At 35.3% G+C, this 11,211-nt stretch overlaps 1 protein-coding gene across 6 annotated transcripts in view; it reads left to right on the forward strand.

The window, feature by feature from the left end:
• The window catches only part of CPEB3 (cytoplasmic polyadenylation element binding protein 3), a 98,913-nt gene extending 88,074 nt beyond the window's left edge, over positions 1-10,839 (forward strand). For all 6 annotated transcript variants that reach the window (XM_009277777.1, XM_009277775.2, XM_009277776.2 and 3 more), the window contains exons 8-10: positions 954-1,068; positions 3,911-4,092; positions 7,097-10,839. In XM_009277777.1, the coding sequence (XP_009276052.1) occupies positions 954-1,068; positions 3,911-4,092; positions 7,097-7,324 (525 nt within the window). In that variant the 3' untranslated portion in view covers positions 7,325-10,839. The remainder of the gene's footprint in view (positions 1-953; positions 1,069-3,910; positions 4,093-7,096) is intronic.
• The last annotated feature ends 372 nt before the right edge of the window (positions 10,840-11,211 follow it).

Here is an 11,211-nt window from a genome sequence, read left to right on the forward strand (position 1 = left end):
AGCCTTATGCAATGAAATGAAGAAACTTAACCCCCTCCAAATTAAAATCCAGATAGCTTCAAATATCCCCTGTACTTCATTAGGTTTCTTAATTATACAATAGCTAATCAATTTATAATTTAGGTCTCATTTACCTTATATAAACTGCAGGGTAAAAACAAGTCATGCAGACAGCTATAGCAGAATAGAAGACATACGGTAACCTGTTTCTATTGTTCACATCTCTAACATTCTTTAATGCTAGTCTCTTTTGTGGCTATGGATACATACAGATTATAAGCAATAAAAAAACCCAAAACATGCTGCCTCTTAAAACCACTATTAAAAAACTTGCACAGATAAATGAACAACCCAGTATTATAGCACAGTGAGTGTGCTTACGTGATTTCTAGGATCAATACATGGATGGATGAACATCTTTATTCAAATAACTTCTGAGCAGTTTTTTTTCTGTGTAATCTAAAGATTTCTTATCAACTGTGTTGCTTGCTGCTTAACAAAAGTGAGCATTCACATATTATAAAAACTCCTTTTGTATCCAAGCACAAAAATTAACTTTATCTCCACTCCTATCAGTGCTTTGAAATTTGTGGATCACTGTATGTGATTTCAGGAAAGCCAGAAGCCCAGACTGCAACTGTAATTGCACATACATGTTCTGAAAGTCCTTTCACAGATTTCTTATTACAATGGTGATTAGGGGCAGGGAATTAATGAGGTAGGAGTTTGCTGTGATGAAATTTAACTCGAGCCTGGCCTCTAGAGGTGATAAATGAATTGTCCACCTTCTTTCGAACACTTGGATAAGCTATGTTCTCAAATTGTTTTGGTGGTTATACCACTGATTTACTGGTTTTGCTAAGTTAAAATTATATTTTTAATTATAGAAAGATTTGGCAGTTGTTTCTTAATTTTAATTGAGTTCTCAAGTTCCTCTACTAAAAACAATACAGGTGCAAATTCGACCTTGGAACCTGAGTGACAGTGACTTTGTGATGGATGGGTCTCAGCCTTTGGATCCAAGAAAAACTATCTTTGTTGGAGGAGTTCCGCGGCCCCTCCGAGCTGGTGAGTAGAAGGAAAATGTAGGGCATGTAGTAGGGGGTCCAGATTAAGCAGAAAAGATGAGAAAAGATATACAGTATATGTAAAAGAGCAGAAAATATACCCTGTCTTTTCCAAAGATTGTAGCTCACTTTCTGAGTCAGTGAGTGTCTTCCAGTCTACAAAATATGAACTGTGAACATTTTTTATCTTTTAAGTAGGTTACTAATTAGGAGTTTCAGTAGAAACAGTTTTCCCCAAGTTTGCATAATACTCTAGAACTTGGCTGATTTTTCGTAATTTATACCATCTTAATCCTAACGGTGACTTGCTTGCTGAGATGCAGGCAAGTTCCCCTCTCCTTTGACTAGACGACAAACTTCTCCCAGCCCCTTTCCAAACCAATTCCAACTGCAGCTCTAGGATTTCTCTTTCCCTTTTTCTCAACCCTAACCCTAATTTTCCCATGGAGCTATAGACAAGGCCTCTCAGCCATTGTCCAGAAGAAAAATTTCTCCCAGCCTAGGTCTCTTGGTAGCCCCACTCTGTACTGAAGGCCGCTTTCCAGGCCCACTCCTAATGTAGCTCTTTTTCTTAATCTTTTTTCTTCACCCTTAACTCTTTTTCTTCACTTTCATTTGCAGAGCCATAGACAAGACTCCTTAGCCTTTGGCCAGAGGAAAGATTTAACCCAGCCCAGATCTCCCGGCAGCCCCCACTTTGTTTTGAAGGCCCCTTTTCAGCACTGCTCCCAACTGTAGCTCGACACTCTTTTCTTTCTTCCTAACCCGTGTATTTTTGGTGAGCCAATGACAAGGTCACGAAGCCATTAGCAAGTTGAAACATTTCTCCCAGCTTAGGTGTTTTGGCAGCCCTCACTTCCTCTTAGTAGTCCCTCTCCATCCTCACTCCGAGTCAGCTGCATGGTTTCTCTTTTTGGTCCTCTCAACCCTAATCCTAATTTTCCAGGGCTGTGGTAGACCAGGCCCGTCAGTCATTGTCTGGAAGAAAGACTTCCAGATCAGGTTTCCTGGTAGCCCTCACTTTCCTTTGGCAGCCACTTTCCAGCCCACTAGAACTTCAGCTCCTGGCTTTATCTTTCTCCTAATCCTCATTCTTTTGGGAAGCTGTACACAACGTCCCCAGCCATTGCTGACAGTAAGATTTCTCCCAGCCCAGGTTTCTTGGCAGCTTTCACTTTCCTCACCATCTTAAAATAAGGCATAATTGTAAGATGGTAATTATGTAAATAGTAACAATTAAACATTACCTCATTTCTAATTATAGCCTTTGTAAAACTGTATGTTATTTGGCCTGTCATAGATTACACTTGAAATGCATTACATTTGAAAACTGATGCCTTTAAATAGTTAACTTCTCTTGGAGAAGAAAGCAGACAAATAGCTTCCAGTTTTTCTTGTTTGCAACTTTAAAGGTCTGATACAGAAGTTTTTCCTAAGATGTCTGAACACTGCATCGTTTCCTTGCCCTGGAATCCTATATATTCTTTGTCTGTTGGGAAGAGTAACTTACTGGAACTACTATTGTAAATGTTTTTAAGCGTTCCTGATGTTTATTCCGTACTGTCACTTTCTGAGATCATTACCCAAATGATGATTCCAAATCATTAGAATGCAGAAGAATCTACTAGTCACTACATTATGCTGATAGTTTTCCCTTACTGTTTGGAGCAGGAGTATTGTCTGGTTTGGTAGAATGAGTTAGACGTTTGTTTGCTCGTTGCAAATGGACAAATTAGCATATGGTCTTCCCTTAATGTGACACACACATTTTTACAAACACACATACATAGTCAATTTAAAAATTGTCTCTATTCTATATATAATTAGTGAGAATTTTGTGAGAACTACAAGGATTTAAATATTTAGTATATCTTTTTCATTTTATCTTGGATAGCTAAATTTTAACTAGCTACCGAAAGTGTTTTCACATAAAGCATAAAAAATGGCTGACTTGGCAGGGCCTGTACAGGTCCCAGTATCGTGCTTTGTGAGGGTCTGCCCTTCATCCATCTGACAAATTTGTCTGCCTATCAACTTTTACAGAGAACTTGGCTTGGTGATCAGTTTACATGCCTCTTCTCCACTTCCTTCAGCCTCTTTTCCACTTCATTCAGTTCTTTCCCTTAATTTTCCTCCTGTATGTGTCCTCAGCCACGCACTCAGCCTGTCTTATTTTATGAATGATATTTATAACTTCTTTAGAGTTTTTCTTAGTTTCAGAAAAAGCAACAAACCGTTTTAAAAGATCCACAATCAAGTCAATGTTCTACAAAAATACTAAGTTAAGTTGTACCCAAAATGTAGGCTTGCTTTAAGTGCAATAAATTCTGATGTTTCACAAAATTTTGTTTCAAATGTAAAACACTTCCTTAATGTCTTTTCAACCTTAGTACTTAGGCAAAATATCGGATTCTAAATACAGGACTATCTTTAAGTGATCTTGTATGTAAACTAGCATTAACAAGCCTGGCTGGAGCTGGGGGAGATCCTGAATACCTAAGCCCAAATACCACAGTTTTAATTTACAATATGATAAAGTCTAAAACAGTTGACCTGATATCTACTTTAACAATGTAAGTCTGCATTTTTTTCACACTTCAGTCACACCAAGTTTCTTTTTACAGATTATACAAAATATAAAAGCAAAAAGTTTTTTGCTTTTATATTTTACTGTAATTATGTCGGGTTGAATCAATCTGTTAAAACCAATGTTTGGGTTTGCTATTTTAGACTTTGGAAGACAAGCACGCTAAGGCAAATAGCGCTTTTTTTAATGCAACAAACCAAACGCAATGCTGCTATTTATGTTAAATCTATAATATTTAACAATTGACTTCTTGCAGTTGAATTGGCAATGATTATGGACCGTTTATATGGAGGTGTCTGCTATGCTGGCATTGATACAGACCCAGAGTTGAAGTATCCAAAAGGTGCTGGCAGAGTGGCTTTCTCCAATCAGCAGAGCTATATTGCTGCTATCAGTGCTCGCTTTGTCCAGCTCCAACATAATGACATTGACAAACGGGTAAGTAAAATAGCATGGAACAGAATGGTTGTTACTCACAAAACTCTACAGAAATTAAAAACATCCTTATATTAATATTGTGTTGGAGAACACTGTAACCTCTGTTCTTCAGATGACATTTGTTAATTATTTAAAAGCTTATTTAAGCAGCTAAAGCAGAGTGAAAAAATCTATCTTAAACATCTTAAATAACCTTTTAGCACTAAAACCAGAAAGTAGTTGGTTGTAAGCTCATTTGTTCTTGGTTTTGTTTTGAATTCTGAAGGTCAAACACTGTAGAACTTCCCAGCTTCTTTCTCCTCCTTTAGACGTTTGCTCATTGTGCATCAACAGCTTTTAGTTAGTGGCTACTTACACAGCTTCTGCCATTTCTATTATTAGGCAACATTTTCTCACGACAATGTACGCCTAGACTTGAGGTTCCTAAAACACAGGTTTATCACAAGTATAATAGGTAATGCTGACCTCAAAAGTCTTGAGAATTATTTAACCAAAACCAAATGCCAGTAGATGCTTGATAGGCAAAAGGGGGGAATATGAGACGGTTTTGTTCAGTCCATATGACATCCTGGTTTCTAAAGGGCTTTTCGAGTTTAGAGTGAAGTTAAGGTATTTACTGAAATGTGAGTTGAAGACATTAAAAGAAAACATTACTTAATTTCCAAGATTTTTTTTTTTCCTTTAGACCTTCTGTCTTCACCTCGATTACATGTACAAATAACACATGTTTTTGAGGACTTGGCATTTAGAATTATTCAAAAGAATATACAGCATGCATGGCTGCTACGTATTTTCACAATAGGGATGGCTTGTTTTCTACTTAATCTAATATAAATTGTTTCTTAAGAAGTCAGCTTGACAGGTATTGGGAGTCTATTATGTGCGGTATACATATAAAAACACATGGCTGAAAGTCCAAGCTCTTTTTACTTTCTCTTTAAAAATCTGAACTGAACTTTTTGTCAGATTAGATGAGGTCATGGAGTTATAAGTCCTCAAACTATTTTTCTATGGTGCTACTATACCTCATGATTTTAACTAAAACAAGGCTGTTCCTAAATATTTCTTGTCCATTGAATTCTGAAAAATTTTACAAAGAGACTAAGATGATTAATTCTGGAGTCTTAATCACAGTGTTGAACCCTTTGAGATTTATATATCAGCCATGCGTAAAAACTTGGGTTTTTTTTCTAAGCTTTAGGATAGAGCCACAAACGATGCTAGCTGGTAGGTTTTTTTCCATCAATCAGTACTTTTCCCAGTTGGTTGATTGATAATTTCAGTTTACTTAATTATCTTTATCTGGTTTTAAAATAGGTTTATCTGTGAGTTTGAAGAAGCGTGAAGTCTCTTAATCAGTCCTTAAATATTAGTTTTTAAATCTAATAGATTGAAATCCCTGAATTGTAGAGCATACATTCTTAAAATTATTTCATTAGTAACCAAAACAAGAAAAGGAGTGAGAGAGAGAATCTATTTCAGACCTTCAAAATTCATGCTTCGGAAATGTGAGTAGGTGGGGATCTAGAGATGTGCTGGACACTGGGCCTGCTTTCTTCCAATTTCATTTGAGACAGTGCTGTTTTATTTTACGTGATGCTTCTAATTTTAGTGGTAGGGCATCTGATATGCAAAATGGCAGTTATTCAGACTTGTTCCATGCAATACTAGTAGTACAGTGTAATTTAAAAAAAAAAAAAAAGATTGGCAGTTCTAGCTGTTCCATAGGCAAGAAATATAATTCACTGCATAAGCTTTACTTCAAATGAGTAACATTTGTTGAAATGTGATCAGGATAAGCTGAAGTAAAATTCAGCGTAAAGCTTTTCTGTATAATATGTTTCTTGTTTTTCAACTTAGTATCTCATTCTGTGTTTCTTTAATACTGTATGTATTTAAGTGTAGTTACTGGAGTCAAGTTTTCCTTGCAATATACAAATTTTGCCAGACTAGCACTTGTGCAGTTACAGCAAAATTATTTATAATAAAAGCACGTATATTTCAATTTTTTCTATCTCTTGTAATGTAGTTGACTATACTTAAACCGCTTTATAAATAGCATCATAGAGCCATAAGAATTACACGTGCATAAACTAACGATTTCCCCAGAATGAATAAACACTCAATTTAAATGTGTAGGCTTGATTTTATAGGAACAGACACACAGGAGAGAACTCGCATGTTGTCAACTTCTGTAATAGTATTATTGCAAGTGCCTAGTCATGCATCAAAATACTGCTGTGTTTGGCACAAGTGCTTTAAAACCAAAAAGAATTCCGGTCCTAAGACGTTTACAATTGAGCGTAGGACAAAAGTCAGCAGCTCTCCAGCCTATTTCTAACTGATGGCAAGGCCATAGTTGGAACAACTATGAAATCTTACTACATTTCTAGAGCTAAAAATCTTTAGATAGTGATTTTTGTCAGCGGAAGGCAGAGTATTTAATACAAGTGCATTCAATCTTGTTTAATTTGAATCTTCTCTTCATTTATTAGTCTGGTCCTGCATTTTGCAAAAAACTTTTTTCACAGAAAACAAAGAAAGAAAGAAAGAAACCTCTCTGGGAAAAAAACTCTGAAACTCACCAGACCTCTGAATTTTAGGAATATAAGTTTGTTCTTTATAATTTTTCTTCCTAAATGCTGCTGCTCTCGTGCCCTGCCCCCGTAACAACTGTATTCACATTCCTGGAGGTTTCTTAGACAGCAGCAAAATCCTTGGAGATGCTATTTTTACTGTACTTCCATCTTAGTACTTCCACATACCTAACTTTTCCAAGAAATGTTGAATAGTTACCAAAGCGCACCCTTCTTTCTTGAGATTTTCTGACAAGTGAAGTGGTTGGTATGAAAACTTAACTACCAACCTCTTCGGGTTCATCCAGCATCAGTTGAAAACCTTCAAGAGAGTCAGAAGAATTAAAACATTGCTCCTTCTGTTAGTTTTACATAGTTAGCAAAACGATGTAATCTTCTTACGGTTATTTTTCTTCTTCCTGGTGCAGGTGGAAGTGAAGCCATATGTGCTGGATGATCAGATGTGTGATGAATGCCAGGGCACTCGCTGTGGTGGAAAATTTGCTCCGTTCTTTTGTGCCAATGTTACCTGTTTGCAGTATTACTGTGAATACTGCTGGGCAAGCATACACTCTCGTGCTGGGCGAGAGTTCCACAAACCACTGGTAAAGGAGGGAGGTGACCGGCCCCGCCACGTCCCGTTCCGCTGGAGCTGAACCCCAGGCCCCACCCAGCAACAAGTACTGGAGTAGATAAAATCGAGTGAAAAGAGAGCGCTGCCTCAGGGCTTAGTGTTCTGGAAATCTGTGCATTCGTCCTCGACTTTAATGAAGATATGGGTCTTTTTATTACTATTATTATTATTTACAGTCACATTACTGAACTCAGTGTCCAGTATAATACAAACCGGCAGAGTGTAACTGTACTGATTTTGCACTTTGATTCACACGAACATCTGCTTGGTACCTTAATTTCCTACACAAGACTTGTCACTAGTGACATTATGTAGACTGCCATTCTCATCAGCCTTCACTGGGTTGATGTGTATGTGATGAAGATTTTTTTATTATAATTATTTTTATTTTTAAACTGGAGCATGCACTTATTTTCAGAAATTTAGACTTGCCCCTAGCAGATGATTTACCAAAGGTAATATTCACAAGTAGGTGGCAGATGTAGCAAAAACTTAAACGGATATTCAGCAATCATTAGTTTGGGTCATTTAGAGTAGTAATAACCCTTAAAGAAAATAAGCCTTTAGTTGCACTCCATTTTGACTTGTAAGGATGATACCTCATAAGCTGGATCAGACTTTTTTCTTTTGTTTTGCTGAGGTTTATTTTTGTTTGTTTGTTTTGTTTTGTTGGTTTTGGGGTTTTTTTGTTAGGTCTTTTAGTGTTATGTAAATGTATGCTGCAATAGCTTTTGCTGCTATTAAAATGGTATTACTAATACCAGAATACTCTATTCAGGCTAGGGTATCAATTAAAAAATGAATATGTGATTAAAATAGTGATGGCTGCTGAAAGGAGATCAGTATAGCATACAGAAAAGCTTCCAAGGAAGGTCAATATTTTTTGACTGCATGTTTACTTAATCAGGTTGCTGCATGCAATAAATTTTATATATGTCTAATATAAAACCTGCCCACAATGCACAAATTATGAATCTACGTAGGCTACAAAATACTCAGTAACAAAAAAAATTGATTACTGACTGGAGGAAGGCATGCCTCAGTAAATGTAATGCTTCTGAAATTAGGATCAGCCCATTACAGAATGACCTATATTACAACAAATATAAAAACTAGCTGTAGGATATTCTTAAAACAAATTTGTGGATGGTAGATGAAGTACTTTGCGGTGCTCTGTTATATATCGTGCAATTTATTTTATATAGTAAAGTGATTATGTCTAGTACTGTGATCAAACTTAACTGTTAAAGCCTCTGTATCCAACATTAACACATTTTTGACAGTTCATAACAGGTACATAAACAGAAATGAGCTCTTAGTTACAATCTCTCTCCTAACGCTTGCATCATTTACGTAGCTGCAGACCTTGTCCAGAAGACCAAAGAGCTCATGCTAGCGTACATACACTACCGATTAGATAGTCTGTCAAACTAATAAACTAGGCACATTTAAGAAAGTTAGGAAAAAAGTGGTGCTAAAGAAATGTCTGCATATAAAAGTAACATGAGATGTCTGCTCTGTGGATGTGGCGTTATCTCTCTAATCCCTGGATGCATCCTGTGAAGCTTGAATACAATTAAGACCTGCTAACACAGTGGACATTTTTTTAGCATGAACTATGGGGCTGCAGATAGCATATAAATATAAACACACTTGGTATACTAATGATTGTGAGAATGTGTACACTATTTTTTTCTTTTTCCTCCTTTGTTTTTGCAGTTCCGGGGACAATCTGACTGGATATGACACCGCATAGTAGATTTAAATGTTCTGGGTTTTGTTTGTTGTGATGTCCTTGTTTGTGTCTTAATTTAGTAAGTTGTTTTTCCCAATGTTTAGTTGCGAGTATTGGCTTTGAAAGGGTTTTTTTTTCTATTTTTGGGGAAAAAAAAGAAGAAAAAATAGTTTTTTACTGGTTTAAAATGCTTATTATAATTATCCCTTTTGAAGTTACTTCTGGGCGTTTTTGTGATATTGCTTTTCCCAGCCCAGGTGTCTTTTCTGTTTTTTTTTCATCTGTACAAGACATTTTGTTATGCACTACTTTTTGTATCTAGACAGTTTTCAACAGTCGGCTGATGATTTTTTTTAAAGAAAAAGGCATGCTTTCTGACTGACATGATCTTTTGCAATACCTCAATTTTGAAATATAGGAAAGAAAATGATATTTTCTAAGTAAGTTTATTCAGAAAAATATATATTAATTTAATTCTGCAAGAAAAATGATTTAACAGATGGGTAACTTTATTTTTTTCATGCTTATTTGAGTTTTTTTGAAAATGAAGAAGTTAGAGCTTTATAACTGTAATATTAAAGATCATAGCTAACCTACAGAAATCTACCTAATTATGTGAAAGAAGTAAACCTTTTTGAAGAAAAACCCCTCTTTCATGTAGAAAAAATAACCCCAGAGAGAAAGAGAGAGAGAGAGAAGCTGGAAAATGTACAATATAGCATAATGTTGGATTAAATCTAAAACAAAATCATCATAAAGAACAGGTGTAAACACAAACTCCATTTGGTGCTGAAAGTTGTGAATAGAAGGTGAAAAAATATTTTCCCTTAATTTGTATATTTATAATCAAGTGTGATTATGCACGACTGACCAGAATTGTGAGAGTTCTTCTGTTTGTATTTTTTTAAAGAGAACTTTTTTTAGTTTATTAAATTATGACATGCTCCCTTTTGTTTTGTAAATGAATGTGCCCCTGAGTTGTTAATATGTTATATTAAAAGAGGGTCCTTCAAAAAAAGTTATTTTTTAAAATATGGAGTTCTGAACTGCAACTTGACTAAGAAGCCCCTGGGTACAACAGGTCCTATTGTGGCCTTTTCTGATGTGAGACTTGAACTAGTCGATTTTTTTGAAGGCTAACCTAACCTCGACTATTTGTTGTTATGTGCAATACTGTTTGTACTGTTTGTATAAAAAAAAAAGAAAAATGAAAAGAAAAAAGGCATAAATCTTTATTGCAGATTTATTTTCATTGCAGACTTTAGACATTGTGATTCACTAAAATCATTTTTCTACTGTCAAATATGTACCTTTTCTTCATGCTGGTATTTTTTCAATAGTAATGTAGCCTTTGTACTGAGACAAATTTTCATTGTTATTTTTAGAAAGATTTTTTGCTAAGAAAAAAATTAAACATATTTACATATTTTTCATTTTTATTTCGTATTTTCTTTAAGGAGTGCTTTCTCAACCATTAATATAGTTGTTTCTGGGAGAGACTTTCATATCTGGTCAATGTCATTAATATTATTTTGTATTTTTACTTGGAATAAATTAATTTTATGATGCTAATTCTTTAAAAGTTTATTTTTTTCATTTTCAGTTATTTTTGAAGCTAAAATCTTTGTAATATTGTTACTAAAGTGTCTAGTTTTTTGAAATGCAAAGCTTTATGTATTAACTTGCTGATGTGGTTTACAATAGTGTGGCAATGATGAAAATGGTTGGTTATGTAAAGTGATTGGAAAATTGTAACAAAGAATTGGGCAATAAAATGACAGAATGAAGCAGAAAAAATGTGATATTTTGAAAAGCCTTTTCCTTTATCAAAATGATTTAGGGAGATAATAGGGATGTCACAGTACCAGTTCGCTGTCTAGATTTATACACTACCAGTGTTGATGAAATACTATTGCCGTTATAAGGAACTAAATCTATTGAAACAATGGGTTTTTGACCCTGCCCATTCAGCATAATGCTCCATTACTTTTCTCGTCATGAACTCAATAAACTCTTTTCAATAGTCTTAGATTGAACCTCCTAAAATATATAGTCCTCATTGTATTTTGCCACCGTGTTATTTATTTAATTAAATTGACCCTTTCCCGCACAACTTCCTTCCTGCATACGTTTATCAGTGGCAGCATGGAGCAGACTGTAGGTACCCACATCAT

The sequence above is a fragment of the Aptenodytes forsteri genome, unplaced genomic scaffold (genome assembly GCF_000699145.1).
Source record: "Aptenodytes forsteri isolate BGI_AS27 unplaced genomic scaffold, ASM69914v1 Scaffold15, whole genome shotgun sequence".
Lineage (NCBI taxonomy): Eukaryota > Metazoa > Chordata > Aves > Sphenisciformes > Spheniscidae > Aptenodytes > Aptenodytes forsteri.